Source organism: Uloborus diversus, chromosome 10 (assembly GCF_026930045.1).
Source record: "Uloborus diversus isolate 005 chromosome 10, Udiv.v.3.1, whole genome shotgun sequence".
NCBI classification, from domain to species: Eukaryota; Metazoa; Arthropoda; class Arachnida; order Araneae; family Uloboridae; genus Uloborus; species Uloborus diversus.
Window position 1 is genome coordinate 66,981,261 of NC_072740.1, and position 18,594 is coordinate 66,999,854.

The 18,594-nt window shown below is 30.9% G+C and overlaps 1 protein-coding gene across 2 annotated transcripts in view; it reads right to left on the bottom strand.

Moving 5' to 3' along the window:
* LOC129231276 (gamma-aminobutyric acid receptor alpha-like) overlaps positions 1–18,594 on the bottom strand; it is a 91,890-nt gene that overhangs the window by 56,131 nt on the left and 17,165 nt on the right. For both annotated transcript variants that reach the window (XM_054865561.1, XM_054865559.1), the window contains exon 2: positions 6,524–6,541. In XM_054865561.1, the coding sequence (XP_054721536.1) occupies positions 6,524–6,541 (18 nt within the window). The remainder of the gene's footprint in view (positions 1–6,523; positions 6,542–18,594) is intronic.

Below are 18,594 nucleotides of genomic sequence, written 5' to 3' on the forward strand. Positions count from 1 at the left end.
ACGAAGCTATTCTAATTACTCTAATTTTGTTATTTTAGTAATATTTTTAAAATCAAATGCTGTATGCCAGAAGGTTATTCCTTTTTCTTTGATCCCAAATGAAATTTGTGAATAATTTCTTTTGCTTTCAGAGGAGAATATTTTATTGAATCTATATTACTTTTTCCGCAGGTTGTATTCATGTCAGTCAGTTACCATGCTTTCAACATTTTCTTGATCATCTAAAATGCATTTAAAATTCAATTATACCATTAAACTCAGTTTAAGAAAAATCAATACACTACGATAAAAAGTTTTTTTTTTTTTTTAATAGATATTTTGTGTTGCATGTTGTGTATCAGCCAGTTTCCAGTCTGTCAGTGAATTACCAACTTGTCGTTAATACTGAAAATCTTTATTTTAGCAATACACTAGTCGCCGAGTATATGAATCCCATTTTTTCTAAACAGTTTTGATTCCATAAAGCGGCTGATTTAATAAAGCGGCTAATTCAATACAGCTGGATTTTGTTCAGTTTTTGGCAATTTGATTCATTAAAGTGGTTGATTCAATTTTCCACTGATTCAATTAACCGGAGTTCAATGTATCAAGTCTAACAAATGTATTTTTATTGCTTGAATTTATGAAAACTTATTTATATGTTTTGCTGCTTAATTTTAAACATTTGCATTAGTATATTTAGAAAATTTCAGAAATAAGAGTCAGTAACCGGGATGTCAGTCAGTTACCAAGCAGTTCTAATTACTGTAATTCTTTATTGTAGCAATATTTTCTAACTCAAATGCAGTAGGCCGAAAGTTTATTCATTGTTCTTTGATCTTAATTTGAGTTTAATAAAATTTCCTATTACTTTCAGAAAAATCTCTTATTCAATCAGTATTACTTTTCACATAGGTTGCATTCCTGTCAGTCAGTTACCAAGCTTTTAACATTTTTTCTGAAATCACCTATTATGTATTTTGAAAATTCAATTACGCCATAAAATTCAGCTTAAAAAGTACAATAAGCGAGGAGAAAATATATTTTTATTAGTCAATATTTTGTGGTTTATGTTTCAAAATACTTATCGTTTTGCTGTGTGAATGTCAGTCAGTTACCTGTGACTGACATTCACGCTTACCAAGCGCCCAATTTGAATTCAAAATTTCAGAATTCAAATTAATTTTACTGATTTTGCTTTGTTATTATTATTATTTTTTTCATTTGTTCTTGCATTACACGTGCTGGTTCAAACTTTCAGATGGAAGTCGGCACACTGGTTGCCGTTGTTCAAACTATACGAAATTTCTTGACGTTTTTTATGTTTAAGAAAAAATATAAGAGGGTGTGCGACTTGAAATATCAACTTTCGATTTTTTTAGGACACCCTTATACACACACGCACATCGTAAGAGGATTGAACGAAAAAGGGTTTAGATTGATAAATTAGCTCATCTGAACTTGGAATATTACTAAGAACTATCCATTATTTCTTTTTTTTTTCTTCAAGAATTTCGGTTCTCATACCCTTCAGTTGAATGCTCGTATTTATTGTAAGCTGGCAAGGAAAATTCAATATCATTTCTTCTGTAACATTTGCAGTAGCTTCTTTATTTGAATACTGTAAACGCACTTATTTTTGCGTGTCCGTCGTAATCACAAAAATTTAAGCCTCGTAATTTTTTTTTGTTTTTTTAACTTTCGGTTTGTTAAAATAAATTCACGAAATTTTTAACTCGCGAAATCACCGATATGCGCTTACAATATTGGAACAATAATCTCTAAAATCTAAAATGTTCATCCACATTCTCGGCAGCCAGAAAAAACAAAGGAGTTACTAAATTGGCGGTTATCGCTAATTCAAACACTATTTAATACAACTATTGGCGAAATATGAAAATTACGATGGCAAACAAACCTAATAGCGTCAAACAAAAAGAACGTATGGCGTCAAAATTATATGCCTGAGGGCAGCATATATTTTTATGAGTCTTATTTCTCATTGCATCCGCTGATGTATTTGCGAAAAATTTGCGCCAGTCAACTTCGTTTGAACCTTGATTCCTTATTATTATTATTTTTTAAAGCTTATTTAAAAGTAGCTTCCAGAAATCGCAACAAACTACACTTTTTGTACAAAACTACTCAATGAACTATTTTATTTAAAAAGTAGTGCGTTACTTCCAACAACTGCGCGAGATCATGATTTTCAAAGCAAGTTTTTTGCAAAAATTGCAATTCTTTAAAAACATAAATAAATGTTATACCTAAGGTGCTATACTTCAGACACTTAGTTTTCATGTTCAGCATGTACAGAATCTTTGCAATTACCAAGAAATTTACGAGGGACTTGTTTGAAGGCAACTCAAGCATCTTTCACTTTTGCTGTCATGGTAGTTTCAAATACTTTGTCTTTAAAATACTTGCCGATGTTTGGACTAACAGAGATTCCCTCTTTAACTTGGCATTATATAGCAAAGGAACTGCTTGCGTGGGTATTTGCAGAAGTCCCAATCTTTTGATATAGCCTTGAAAAACTGCTTCATTAAGCCTAGTTTTATATGCAGTGGTGGTAACAGAACGTTTTCTGGCTCAACTAAGCTTTACCGAATCACATTCTCGTTGTCTAGTTCCAGTTTCTGTCTTTTCGGAAATCTTTTTTCATACAATGTTTAGCCTTATCGTCGCTTTCCCATTCACAAATGAAGCATGCAAATAACCTTCAAATCACCGCAAATGGTCTAGCTGTGTGTGATCAGCATACTTGGTTTTGTTTAGAAAGAGTTCATCAAAGTTTTCATAGCATTCTTTTAAAATGTACGGAGTGTCCAACAGGTAGAATAAGGGGGTAGGGGAGGGATCGGGGAGTGCTTCAGAAAGTTATACTGTTGGTCGTGGATGTCACCATGGTAGAAAATGGTCTGGGAAAGAGAGAAGAAATTCAAATCCAAAAAAGTAAACTATCATGAAAAATGTTCAGCACCTAAAAATACACAGCTATTACTCATCTTGTATTTTTTTCACCGCTGGCCTGTGAATTAGTAAATTTATTGGTGAATTAGTAAATTTATTTGTAACTTAGATATGCATATGGAAGTAAAAACCTAAGTCAGTAGCATTAATGATTGCGTGACATAGTCAAATTTATTTAAAAAAAAAGACGACTTATATGGGAAAAACTTATTAGTTTTTATCACCGTGGTATAAGTTTTTTTAGAATAACTTTGGAGTAAGTTTGGAAAATAATTAACTGCAATATCGGAAAACTTAACACCTGCGATAATTCCGCAACTACTAGCTGATGCGACAAATTAATTTTAGTAAGAAGTTAAAATCTATATTGAATTATTCGTCAATAATGTATAGCATTAATATCAAAACACTGACTACGATGGGCAAAAAACAATCCAATACATCTTTTCTGCTAGTAAAAAGGTTAAAAATAATAATTATTTATAAAGTGTAAATTAACCTTATATGCGTATAAATTAACCCTCAAAAGTCATCACTCCTTTTCATCAATGCTGAATAAGGTAGAGTTGTAAATAAGCAATCTTCTTTTAGTTAAAAAAAAGACGTAGATAAATTTTTGCCATGATTGCTTTTTTAATAAGAAAATTAAAACTAAATGTTTTTTTTTTTTAACTTTTTATTAAGAGTGCTTTGCTATTAATTGAATGTACTAAACAAAAATTACTAAGAAAAAACAAAGATAGTGTATATTTTCTAGAGAAACTTTCTTTCGTAATACGACGATTAGGAAAACGCAATAAATGATAAATGAGTACTTGGATGGGAAATGCAGAAGCTCTGATTGGATACCAGATCTTGAGCTTCCTGCTTTCTTATTGCAGCTTTACGTTTCCAAGTTAGATTTATACTCCTCTTACAACAGATGTTATTGTCTTTATTGTTCTTTAAAAAAATCTATCAAAATTTCAGAAGAAACATTGCTCTGATTCTCAGAACATTTTTTTATTTTTTATATATGAATAGTAAACATATTAAAACATTTCTATTTGTCTCAACTTAAAAGGGTTACATTATTTTGTTCTGATTTGAAAGACTAACAACCGTAATTATATTTACTTACATTTACAGTTAATACAGAATATTTAAAAATATTAGGCGACTATACCTGTATTGAAAAAAAAACCGTAGAAAAACCCGTAGTATTCTGAGAGTGTACAAATGATGAATTTCACTTCAAAAAATTCATATCAAAATTTATTTCACATCATCATGTATATAATGGGCACTTCACTCACCGAGTAACAATCTGACGTCATCGACCATGAAACTCGTGCCACGGCATGATAATTTGATTTTATTTTTTGGTAATGTTTGACATGCAGCAAAATGTTCTATTTTGACTGAGCTGGATCTGGTAACGTTTTACTGGTAAGACTATAATTTTAGGAAAACGAAGAAACGAAAAAGTGGTCGACAATTAACGCTATCTACTGGAGTTTACGTTTAATCCACAGGAGTTTGGGTAAAGTTTGGAGGTTGAAAGTAGGAGTTTGGGTTGGTTGAGAACAGGCAATTGCTTTGTTCAAATGTAGACCGGCAATTAATTGACCAGTAATTTTCTAGCATTACACTGATACCTGAGTTAGAAGACATGTAACATGTTTCAATTTTCAGTTACAAATGTTTAATGTGTCAGCCTTTTAATACGTGACAAATAACTATATTGTGCGTGGAAGCCTCTGAGCTAAACCAAATTGTTCTAAACGTAATGTGAAAGATTTTTTATTTTGGATTACATCAAATACAGCCAATTCTAGATAGCTCGAAATCCAATAACTCTAATATTACTATAACTCGAGGTTTTAATCAAGTCTTGACCTATTTGTCTTTAATACCATGCTAATTATTCTCAATATCTTAAAGTTAACTTCCTTTAACTCGCAATTTTTTCAAAGATGACTCGAAATTTATTTAGAAAAAACGAAAAAAAAAAAAAAAAAGAAAAGAAAAGAAATAAACTAGTGACTATGAGAGAAAAATCAATTCACCTTCACTTGCAATTCCTACACACTAGACCTCTAGAGCAAAACGAGCAACTGTTGAGCCAATGTGCGATAAAGCAGTTAATCGTGTGGAAATGAGTAAGTTTGTTTTCTTTTGTTGTAATGTACTGTTTACACTTGGGCATGTTGCTGGACTACAAATTTGCTTTTAAGCTGTCAAGTTTTATACCGATTGTACCTTTCTTCAAAGGCTGACCTAAATTAAGATGCGTTCCTCTTCATCCTTACTTCAATCATTTGCTGATAAGTTCCTGAGAGAGATAGAGTGAGTTTTCTTTACTATTAAAGATGTGTAAACATGTACTCTGTCAGTTTATGATGTTTAATGATATTAAAAGAAAAAGAGAAACTTCTAAAGCGATAGAAGCAATTAATCCGAATTTGAAATGAATGAAGACGTGCACCTTTCATGAAGTAGAACCAGCTTTATTCAAGTGGCTCCAGCAGTATCGAAATCAAAACCATGCTTTTGATTTTTTTTCTCTAAATAGTTTTGATTAAACTGTGCATAGTGTGCTTAAAAACATTTAAGTTCTGTAATTTTGTCCATTATACGTACATTTTGAATAACATATTCCAATGGTTTTTAATATTGAAATGTCGAAAACCGACACTAGAGGTAAATCGAGCTTCCAATAAGTCGAAGTTTTTCGTCGGTCCCTTTAGATTCGAGTTATCGCAAATTGACTGTATATTGTTTTTTTACCCCTAACGAGTGAAAACAGCATCAGATTTAAACGGGTGCATTTGTGAAGCATTACGAACCGTTGATATAGTGATCTCAGAAATATCGAACATTTTTTATTGAAAAGAACATGGTATATTTCTCTTTATATTCGGTGGATTTACCAATCATGCATGTAAAATGAACATTTTATCAAAAAAAAGTCAAATCGCTTTTTTTAAGTTCTTCCAAAAGAAAATTCATTACAACTTCATCTTTCATTCCAATACCATAGTTATTTGAAAAAGTTCCAATACTTCTGTATATGTTTTACTGAGCATACGTTTTCAAACATGCACCTAATTGTTCACTCAGTTGTTTCTTAATTAGCAATAATAGTTAAAATAATTAATATATTTAACTACAATTAACTTTTAGTAATACATAGTTTTTATATAAATTTCATTACTTAATACTTACCAAAATATAGGCAACAATTTAACATTATAATAAACAAAATATCATGTTATAAGAAAAGCTATGCTCCCATTTATCAGAACAAGCATGGCACTGATGTAAATAATTTCACTTAAATTACCTAGTTTCTACAGTAACTTCATCACTTACAGCTTTTTTTTTCTTTTTGGCCGTTATATATCCTACATTTTATGATATTAAAATAGCCAAGAGTTGTATGTATAGAACACAGCAAAACAGAAGTACTAGCAACAATAACACATTATTTTGAACTTTTTGAGAAATACATGTTTTAGAAAAAAATATTATCTAAAATATGTGCATAAATTTTTTTCATAACATTGAAAATTGAAAAATTTGAACTCACTTTTTGCGTTTCTCCATGCTGAAAAGCAAAAAAAATAACTATTTTTGATTTCTGCTGGTAAAAACACAAAATGAAATATAATGCAGTGCTACTATTTATTAAAAAATAACAGCTACAACATGTTAGTTTCATAGACTACTTTTAGGTTGAAGTGAAATGCATTCTTAGACAGCTACAGAAACATTTGTGAGTTTCCTTTTAAAAGGATGCTTGGAAGAAATGAGTTAATGTTTACTTGTTTCTGCAAATTCTAATCTCATTAACATAAACTAATATTACAATATTATGGTAATAATGCAATAAGAAATATTTAGCGGTGAAAATAAAAATATAATACTGTGGCATCAAAAAAGTGGTTCTTAAATACTAAATATGTAGTAAAATACCTAGTATTTGTAGTTTTAAACAGTTATAGCTGTTTTTCAGACAAAATAGAGAGTTTTTACAACGTTCAGAAGTTGCTGTAATAATTGAATGAGTCCCTAGAATAAGGGCATGTAACAAATAAAAAAAAATATTATTTGTAATATGTGCCCATTCTCTAGGTCAGGAAGGTCTACATATTAAAGAAGAACAAGTGTAATATATGCCCTTCCTCTAGGGATTCATTCCATTAAAATTTTATTTTATTATTTGTAACATATGCCCTTTTTCTGGGACAGAAAATACTAAATATTAAAGAAGATCATGGGTAATGCATGCTCTTCTTTTAGAGAACCATTCCAGTATTTCAAATTTAATTTCGTCACATAAAGAGATAACACGTTGCACAAATAAAGATTTAACAAATTATTACCATACAACATTAGTAGAAGATAATTCAAATAGCTCTAAATAAAACAAAACCCGATTATGAGACGTTAAAAAAAGCTGGTAACTCGAGATTTTTGCGGCTCAGACGCTTGATATATATTATTACTTTCTGCTTAGTAAATATTTTGCTGGTGACTACTTGAAAATATGTTGGTTAACCTTTTGATGCTATCTTAGGCCAACTAGGCTTTGCTTTTCTTTCTACCAACTGACTCAGCGGCTTTTTAATAATTCATTGAAAAAAACTGAACGCTATGTGGTTCTAAACGTAACCACTGTAAATTAAAGAGTTAAGAGTTCAGTGTTGCTTTCCTTGTATCGTGTACATAATCTCCAACAAAAATTGTGAATTAATTGAAATCATGAAAAGCTATGGAAGGTTTCCAGTAACTTACTGTTTTTTCTCAGTTGCATGTTTTTTAGTTTTACGAGATTTACAAAAATACGGAACAATCTTGCAAATCTTTCATTTTATTTACAAGGTATTTTGAAGGATCCATCTCTTAATTATTAGTATGTGATACTAATCACTGGCTAGTCGATGATTTAGGGATACCTAGAACTACACTTTGACAGCTATTCTGAAAAGATTGGAAATTGCATTTTTTCAAGATTTGTTTTAATATTTTGTAAATAAATTTAACATTTTTTTCATATTCTAAACACTAAATCGGCCTAAAAAAATCTTCACTATTTTTATGATTCTTAAAGTACGTTATACACATGTTATCTGTAATTAATAATTCGTAATATTAAGTTTAAACTAAAGAAAATGCATTTTCTGGAACTGCCGATCATTATCTAAGCATTTTTATAATGCAAATATATTTAACCATGAGCATACTTTTGTACATAAATGCATACGTATTGCGATGTTTCTTACGTTACTTCTTCTTACAATATTTACAAATGTACTCAACTTGATCACTGTATTTAGTTAAGATCCGCAAACAGCAATTTTGAAATCAGAGCAAATAGTCGAAGCTTTATTCTGTCATTGTTTAATTTGATATTGTTTTTGCTTTCTTCCTGGGGTACAGAAGGACTTGTCTGGAGTGAAATTGTGTAGAAGAGGTGACTCGGAAGGTCACACATCTTGTTTAAGAAATTGAAAACATAAATTGAATATTCAATCGCCATAACATTATTGTTTTGTGAAATGTCTAAGCTATTGTAGCGGCTGTTTTGTGAATATGGGAAAAAATGATTGGCTAATGTCGAGACGCGTATTTAGTTGTATATTTTCTTGTAATGCAACCACTTTGCGTGCACTTGGTATCGGCACGTCTCCTAACACATTATGCGTCTGCAGTCATCTGTAGAAAGGTTTTCCGATAGAATTGTTTTCCACAATATTCCATATTTCGCTTTTTCCTTATTTTTTTCGTTTTCTTTAAAAAATCATGTTTTTGACCGCCCCTCCCCCCTTTTTATTTTACCCCCTTATTTCTCACCTTTTATTGGTTCCAAAATTGAGGCATCAGAGATTATTTTTTTTTTTTTTTTTTGAATTTTGAATCTAAAAAATTATTTTGAGCAGATATCGGTTCTCAAAATGAACGCGTTCATCCGATAAAAGATAGCCTTCATCAATGTACACCTCTTGAGACAAGTCAGAATCTATATTTGATGAAGAATTGGTATCATATGAATCCTGCAACTTTTGTCGAAATTACGTTGTGGTAAGTTATCGTTTTCGTTGTTCTCTACTTTACGAGGAGAACCATGAATCTTAACAGAGCAATAGAACCAAAGAAATAAATTAACTATACTTGAAATCAAACCCTTTCTTTTTGTGCACAAAAGAATTCCATTCAAAATTTGGAACATCACTTGTTTTGAGTACCTTTTGAGAAGAAAAAGAAGTTTTCCAGTCCAGTATAGATGTCTTTCACGAAAAAAAAGGAAGTACATGCTCAAGATGTTTATCATATCCCTCGTTACTTTAAAAAGAACTGCATGCTATCTGCATATGCTTTTCAAACATTGTCCTTGAAGAATGTTGTTATACTCGGAGAACTACGAACAGTGCTTAGTGTTAGCGGCCGCAGACTCGATTGGGCACGGTCGACTTCAGGGTCGAAGAAATAAATATCAGGTCTGCTTGGGAACCAAACCCTACTAGTTCCGCACCAAACTGTGATATCTGTCTTGCACTCCTGAGCCTTCTGTCATTAAAACTGAGATAGAACAGGGCCTTGGCCCATACGCTGTTGCACCACAGAGTTTGATTTTTACTCAGACAACTAACAATAATCCTTCGAGTACACATCTGTGAACATAATAAGAAATAAAACGGAAGCATACATAAAAGTTCGTTGAGTTGTCAAAATGATCTTTGTGTAGGCACATTATGCTTATTAAACTTCGACGAAATGGAATAAATTTTCTACTGTACTGTCCATATAAATATTAGTTCAGAAAAAGTGAATAAAGAAAAAAAAAGTTTCAAAAATAAACGCGGAAAATATGCGAGTCTGAAAATCGTTTTCGTTATAACTCATATTATCCACCTTTCTAGCGTTAGTATTAAATTGGTAATCAGTTCTACGTATGAACATTCTACGTTTTGTTGCTTAAACGTATGAAAATACAGTATGCATGCATCTGTTAGAGCATATATTATAATTTGTTATGAAATTGTGAACATAAATAATGTTGAAATCTAGAAAATTAAATATGAACTTCGATCCATTTTTATTTAAACTTACTGCAAAATATTTTCACCACTCGGCGTGCATGACATATTTCATAGCAAAATTTTCCATGGTTACCGTTGAAGATTTCAAGTTTCGTAAAAGTTTAATACTAAATTTTAAACTGTTTTGAGAAATGATATTTAAAAGATGGAACGAGATACCAAAGTAGTAAAATAAGCAATTAAAGCAATCTTACAATTGACCACAAGGTCAAATATAATGATTGTATTCAGATCCTTTTACTCAAACGTTAAGGTAATAATAGTTGAAATTATACGCTCTTCAATTTGTACAAACACACACATCTCCAATAGCTTCTGAAGAAAATAAAAATTTAAAAAAATGAAAAATAATATTAAAGGAAACAATATATTTTCCCCAAGATACATGCATTTCTGCCTTTTTTTACGACATACATAATCAAGTTACTTTATTGTCATTTCACTTTTATTGTTGCTGAAATGCATTAACATTAATTTGAACGTATCATAAAGTTTCAACTCTGGAATTTCATTACTTTTAATATAATGACTGAAGCACAAATGCCAGAAAATAAATATATTTATTTATTTATTTGCTGCTTAAAACTGAAAGATCAGGAAGAATAACTATGAGTGGGAGGATACCACAAAAAAGATTATATCTGACGAAAATGACCAGTTAAAATTAAATTGTTTATGTAGCAGGTCGCAATTAGGCAAATACAGCTTTTCCTTGTATACCAGTAATGTATTTTCTATATTACATTAGGTAGCTTTCGATTTTTACACGAGTCTTATTCCATTTAAACTTTTAAAATTTATTTCAAGCTCTTAATCCGCTATCTGATGGTTTATAATCCAACGTACTAAAAGCTAGTCAAATACACTTAATGCTCTCAAAAGTACTTCAATGCTTTCACAAAAAATTGCAAAATAAAATAATATTGATCCAAATTTCTAAAAAAAAAAAAAAAAATAGTGCATGTATAATCAAAATTGTATCGTATAGTAGTACGTACGTATAACAGCTTACTTAAAATAACTTTACTAGAAAAATTGATATTTTTTCCCTCTAGAAGGAATATTGAAATTTAAACTGCAAATGTGTTATGCATTGATAAACAGTTTCAAAATACATGCTTAAAACATTAGTACGTCGGTAACTATGAGCATTTTAGATGTTTTTTTTTGGCAATATATATATATATATATATATATATATATATATATATATATATATATATATATATATATATATATATATATATATATATATATGCAGATTTTCATATAAATTTATCATTTCAACCGTGTAGAGTAAAAGCATCCGTAGTCAGTCACTTAAGAGCTCGATAACGTATATTGACTATTTATGTTTGCAAAAAGACTGAATGAAAGAGTTGATAGAATTCATGACCGATCAAGTGCGAATTAATGACCGATATGGGTGACACTTTACTAGCCCATATTCATCAGAACGAAACTTCAACAAACGGAATATAAAACTGAAATTGTAATTTTGGAAATAATTTCATCTCAAATCAATTCAAGTAAAAATCCCCTTAAAAAGCACTAACTGGATTCGCAATCAAAGTCACATCGAAAACAAAGTCTATCAGTAAAATTAAAGGTAGGTACTTTTTTCGGAAAAGAATTAGAGTTATGGTGAATTATGTAGGTAAATTCAAATTTGGAAATGGAGATAGTATGAACAAGAATATTAGTAAACAATGAATGCACTTATAAATAAACAAAAATGGAATTTGTAGCTACGTAATAGTTTTTAAACAAATGCAGCATAATTTGAAAGAAATAAATTTTGATTTCCTTGTGAAGAAAGCGCAAGGAGTTAAACATTTGTAGTAAGAAGCATTAATTAGAGGTGGTACAAAGAGTTGAAATAACTAGTCAAAATATAATTCAGGCTTCTTCATTCTTTGATGAAGCAAAATGTTTAGCATAATAGACAATCGAAAGAATAACCACAGGTTAAACAATCATTAAAATATTTTGAGCTGACGTAACTATTGGAGTACTACATATCAATTAATTATAGTTGGAATGTTTATTAATTGCTGAATAAATACGAATTGAAATTAAAGCGGTTGTTTCACCAAGTTCATCAACGTAAGATGGTTTGATAATAAGAACCGTAAATTATCATTTGGAAATAGCAAGTTCAGTATTAGAACGTATATTCTAAACGCTCTGACGGACTAAACTTTCTTTCGAGAATCCTAAATGAAAATCAATATTAAAAGAATGTGGAAATGACTCTTTTGGTGTCAAAAAAAGATAAAGTTCAAAATATAAACATAGGGTAGACCGGGTTACGCTTACGCGGATTTTTTTCAATGAATTTTCTAATTTTTATGTTTTAACCTTGGAAATTTTAAACGTTGTAATTTTATGAAGCAGTTAATGAAGTCAAAATTTGTATATTCAGTTGTTGCTCAGCTTGTGTTTTTAACCGTAAAAATTCTTTTTTGAGTTCAAGTTGGTTGCGTAAACTTGCCCCGAACACGGGGCAAGTTTGCGCATCGAGTGGGGCACGTTCAAGCATGTTGAAAATGATACCAAGGAGTAAGTGAAATAGATAATGAACCAAATTTAAATGTTTTATTTCTCTTAAAACAATTTAAAAATAAGAAAATCACACATAATTAAATAAAGAACATTTTATAGACTAAAAGTAAAATCATAGTTCTTATTTTAAATTAAAAACAGAAACTATGCAGTCATCTACTTCATCATTGTTAGATTTTACTAACAAAAATAAAGTATTTATTTTTGCATACTTTTAATGGGACTGCGTTTTGACATCTAGGGCATTGAACCCTGTCTTGTCTATTTTTCGATTGATAGTGTGCTTTCAAACAATAGATGAAAGTACAATTTTCCACTTCGTAAACATAATTGTTTTTTAATTTCCTTTTTACAGAGCGTACTAACTTTTTCCCTGTCGCAGGTTTTGGTTTCGTACTTTTTTCTTCGATGTCTTATGTTTCTGCTTCAATAGAGACTTGTAAATTTTAAAGTAATTTCTGCTTTTTGTGTTTTTCAGCCCTTTTGGTTTTTTTTTCTTTGGAGCTTCTAACTGCTTTTGTCTGAGGGTTTCTTTAATCGAAGTATCAGTTAGGATTGTGAGCATCCTCTTTTTTTCCTTTCCTGGTTTCTAAGGTTTGGTCCTACTCTTCCAAATGCTCTCAGTTGGGGTACTCCATATGTGACGATGTTGAAGGTCTACTTGGAGAAATACTTGGACCATCGATAAGCCTTTTCATTACTTTGACATCCAACGTTTTTCTGTTAGTGTTTTGAACGTAATGTCTTACTATCTCTAAAATAAAGAAAATGTATTACAGGCTGTACGGCAGTGTGTAAAGTTAAAGCTGAACAGGCATGAAGACAACACTATCTGATTGTAAGCTATAAGATACTAATCCGTTAATTAATTAAAAATGATTGGTGAGTTTCCAAACTAAATAACTTGAAAATACTAAAGGTTTGAGACAGTACAGAGCGAAAAATGCATCCGGGGCCAGTTTAGAAGTGAGACAGAGTATTAAGACACAGTAAGAACGTGCGTAAATGTGCCCCGATGAAAATGCGTAAACGTGCCTCATCGGCAACTTAGGATTTATTTTTAACGTGCAACAAAATGTAATAACTTTTCTGTCAGTACAAATACAATTCTCAAAAAAGGATAAAATTCTGATATTTTTTATATATTTTTTTGCTTTTAACTAAGTGTTATTTATTCACAATAAGCTTCAAAACGTTCAATACAAAATGTACTCAACTCGGTAGAAAACATATTTTCCTAGCCACATGCTAAACCGAAGATCGACTGATGGGACACTAACAAAGTGTCCCGGTAACTTTATCCTTATCATTTCATTACCAATATGTTATTTTCATTGATGGTGAATTGTACTTCATTACTCGAAAATCTAGATCAAGTCTTACAAAAAATACAATTAAGGGTTACTAAGTGACACTGAAAAGGAAGGGAGGAAGTAAGGATGTTATGCTGTCAGAAAAAAAAAACCTTCCTTGAAAACACAAAAATTTTCGGTTATTGAATAATAAAAATCGCCATTCTTTTTTATCACGTGATTTGTATTTACGAGTGTTTATCTCTTGTGTTTTTGATAATTTTTGTTTTACTGATTGCATTACTTAGACATACGATAAATATTTTAACCGTTTTAAGTAGCTTAATGCAGCTAAATAAACTCTTCAAAACTTCATTGTATTATTTAAAAGCAATATCCATTCCCTTCTAAAATTTGTGGATTTCGATAAAACATTTAAATTACATCATGACAGTTTGGACTAGAAATTTGTTCTTAGGGTCCAAGTAAGCAGACTGGAAAAAGTAGCCACGTGGTCTTTGTTTAGTTAGTTGGTATATTAGTACATGAGAAAGAAATCCGACCACATTTTCTCATTAGAAGCTGAATTGTCTTAACGTCAATGTGATGTGAAGTACTTTTGGGAAAAAAAAGGAAGTTGAGTCCCTTTTTGGGGCATGGTTTTTTTAGTATTGTAATTATCTTTTATGAAGTATTTTTATGTTAAAAATTGGCAATTAATTCCTTCCGAAGAGCAGTTCAGACATGTCTCGTTAATGGAATAATGTAAAAATCTCTTAGTTTTTACTTTGCGAATATTTCAGTGTTTTTTAATTTTTGTATTTATTTTTTTTTTCCAAAAGATAGTTTTCAAACATACATCTAATATCTTAGTTAATTTTTTCTCCTGAATTTCTGTTCAAAATCTGATTCTACACCATTCTTTGTATGTATGTTTTTTTTATTAAAAGATTTAAACATAAACGATAGTGTTAAGTTTAGCGTTTTTTGCTTAGCAGTTTTTATTTGCAAAACTATGGACCTTCAGTTGCAGAAAATGTCTTTACAGAAAAAGAAGCATGAATTGAAGCACATGCAATTGCATATGAAATGTTTGAATTTCTTTTTTTTTAATGGTTTTTAATTATTTTACTCGTAGCACCGAAAGATTATTTGGATAAAGCAAAAATAAAAAAAGTGATATGGTTTCAAAGTGGCCTTAGTTCTTTATTTATTTGTCCTCTTTAATTTTTTTAATGTACTATTGAATTTTTTACATCAAAGCTTTCCTGCTTTATCATTTAAGTTGCTTAATTATTATGTATATTTATGTTCTTTTTACGTTTGGGCTTAATTCATCATGTAAAATGCTTTTATTTTCCACTTTTGCATGTTTTATGCACATAACATAAATTGCAAAAGTGATGCTATTTAATTCACATTTTACTTTCAGTCTGATAACGCTAATGCAAGTTAAAATAAAAGTGGAGTAGAAGGAAATGACTTACTGAAACTGAAATGGTTCATATGCTTGGGATTAAAAAATTAATCCTGAACAAAATGAGTTTCAGATGTCACAAAGTTGTCATTTCATTAATTACATTAATATTTGAAAGCATAGCTATTAAAATATTTACGAAATGTTTGCTCTATTAAATGACACACGCCGTCCTTAATATAGTTCTGTTTAAATTATTCAAATTCATTTTGAGCTTTGGACGGAGATGATACTTATATGTGTGTTATGCAAGCATAGGAGCGACATAATTATCTAAAAGTAGTACTATTTGCACACATTTTAGTTTCCACACATTGTACATTTTTTCTGGTTTTTAAAATTTATTCTGAATTTAATCCCCTTTTTACACTTTATTTTTTAACTAAAGATTAAAGAAGCTTTATTCCGCATGCTAATGGAGTTATTTTCTTTAAATGCAATAATAACACAAGGTAGTATAATATAACATAAGGTAGTACTCATGCATAACATTTGAGCAAAGTGCCAGTATTTAAAAAAATTATGCAGTTTATTTTTTTCGCTTTATTTTTTTAAATGAATCATATTCAAATTATTACTATCAATTGAGTGTTAAGATATAAAATATCTCCAACGGAATTTATGTTTTGTTTAGTTACAAGTATGCATTGTAAAATACCGGTAATAAATTTCACATAAATTCACATTTATGTAAAAACGAGTGAGAATCATATTGGTTTCGCGTCATTTTGCCTGTACACTCTTAAAATGTATGTACAGTTACTGAAGTCTCTCGAAATTAGAGGGCTAAAATATGGTAAACATTCTTAAAGCAAATATTTTTTTAACTGTCTCATTTATATATTTAGTTACCTGAAATTCACTTGGAGGGATAAACAGTGGACATTGATCTCGGATCTCACGGTTGTTGAAGTTGCTTTGACGGGTTAACAGGTAGTTGTATATTATTGATTTTGAAAAATGAATCATGATGTGCCACTAAAAAAGTGTGCCCCTCTTTTTAGTTAAAAATTGATAAAGTATTAGCCACTAACGTAATTTTGGGATAGATAACGTACACAAACTGACACAGATACTCATTCATAGTCTTAACACTCATCCATTTAAGCTAATGAGCTTATCGATGAAAAGTCATGGGACAAAAACTTTTGTCGGATATCTTTTCATCCATAAGCTCATTTCTCTGCATTGAAAAAGGCATTTCTTGTAACTTTGAAATACGTGTCTGCAGTATTCTGCTTTTTTTTTTTTTTTTGAAGTGGTCCAAATACGGGCCATGGTCTAAGTACGGCCACCCGCTGAAAATGAGGGAAGGGGGTTGTGCGCAGTCGCGAAAATGGTACCGAATAAATCAACAGGAAGAGGCAAAAGCGTAGTGAAGCAAATGACCTTGATAGCTAAAGTACGCGCTTTGTCATAAACTGTTTTATAAGAAACACTCGCTTTTGAAGAACTCAAATCTTTTCGAAACTTGTACAAGTTAATTTATATCTTTCTAATTTATACAGTGAAGTAAGTGGTTTTTATCTTAAACCAAAGTAGATTATATGGGCTTTCTTTCAATGTACTTAATTTGAAATATTTGTTTGTTTAGTAATGGTTTAGTACACCATAAACTTTAAGTACTGCGTGGTCTAAAAACGGGCTACCGATGGTGGTCCAAAAACGGGCTATCCTGTTTTTGGACCACCATTAGTAGCCCGTTTTTAGATCACGTTGTTTCGGATACTTGAAAGTTTTGACTTAATATAATAACGTTTATGGGTCCGTTGAAGGCTCAATACATTGAGGAAATAAGAAAAATGAAAGGAGATGGTTAAAACATTCTTACCATCCTGTGACACCTACTGATATGATAGAGCTCTTTGAAAAAGCCTACTTGAAAGTAGGAGAAGAAAAACTGAAGAGATTGCTGTTAATGGCTTTATAATAACGAATGTATACCCACTTGAAAAACATTTTTCAGATAGCGATTTTTTTTTGCTGCGGAACAGGAAGCTGATAAAACTTGCATCTCAGCACTTTTGCAGCATCCTCTGTCAACTTAACTGGTTCTCCACCCAAAACGGATCAACCCTCGACTTCGGCAAGTAAACATCCAGATTTCAGCATCCCGAATCAAGTACCAAGTAGTCAAACTTCAACATCTAAACACGTCAGTCCATATGAAATATCTCCAACCCCCACTATTGCAAAGAAAAAGAACAATCGTGGCCGCAAGAGTCCCAAGATTTGCATCATCACTGGATCACCTGACAAACACGAACTGGCGAAAAGTGTGGAGCGGGCATTGAACAATAGCCGAAAATTGTGAGCATGGAATCAGTTGCCCGTGAAAAGAGAAAACATCCAAAATCTTTAAGTCAAGCGAACAAGTCAAAGAGGAAATCCCACGAGGTCCGTTAAGGATGACGAGTTGGTGGTTCTTGTTTTTGATAAATCTGATGATAGCAATGTAGTATGCATATTTTACGACAGATTCTTTTCAGTTGTCATTGCAGGAAAAGTGTGGGATTCTCTGCTGCAAGGCTAGACATCCGAGTATGTAAAAAAAAAATACTACATTTGTAACTTCTGCAACTAAAAAAAAATATACAAATGATTTTTATCTTTAATAAAATTATCTAAGATGATATTTAATAACAGTTTTGAATTAAAATTTCATGCTTTTTATTTATTTTTTAAGAGATAAAATGGTTTTTCCTCAAGTGGCCCGTTTTTGGACCACCTCTTGAAAAACATGATTTTGCCTTTTTTCATAATCATGAAGTTTTAAAACACTTAAAACTGGTGTAATGGTTTTTGAACGCTAAGATTACCTTCATGAATGTTTTTAACAGTTATTTGCGCTAAAATTATCTCTTTAGCGTGAACAGGTAAATTATTAGGAAGAAAATGAAAGTGTTGGCCCGTTTTCAAACTACTTCCTCTAATACAAAATGTTTTATTGGGTTTCTCTCGAACGATGCCAACTTAGAATGGATATTGAATTTAGTAAGAACAAAATAGCACTGCGTTTAACTATTCTTTCGGTGCTACGCTGAAGGGGAAATGCAGCGAATCGGCTGGAGGCCGCTTTCTTGTTTTCATAAAAAATAAAATTTCTGGATAAAGTAGAGACTCAAAATGAAAATTTAGCTATATAACTTAATTAAAAGTGTTCTCTGGTCACTTGCGATTTTTTATTTCTTTTTCTTTTTTTTTTTTTGAATTTTCAGGTATG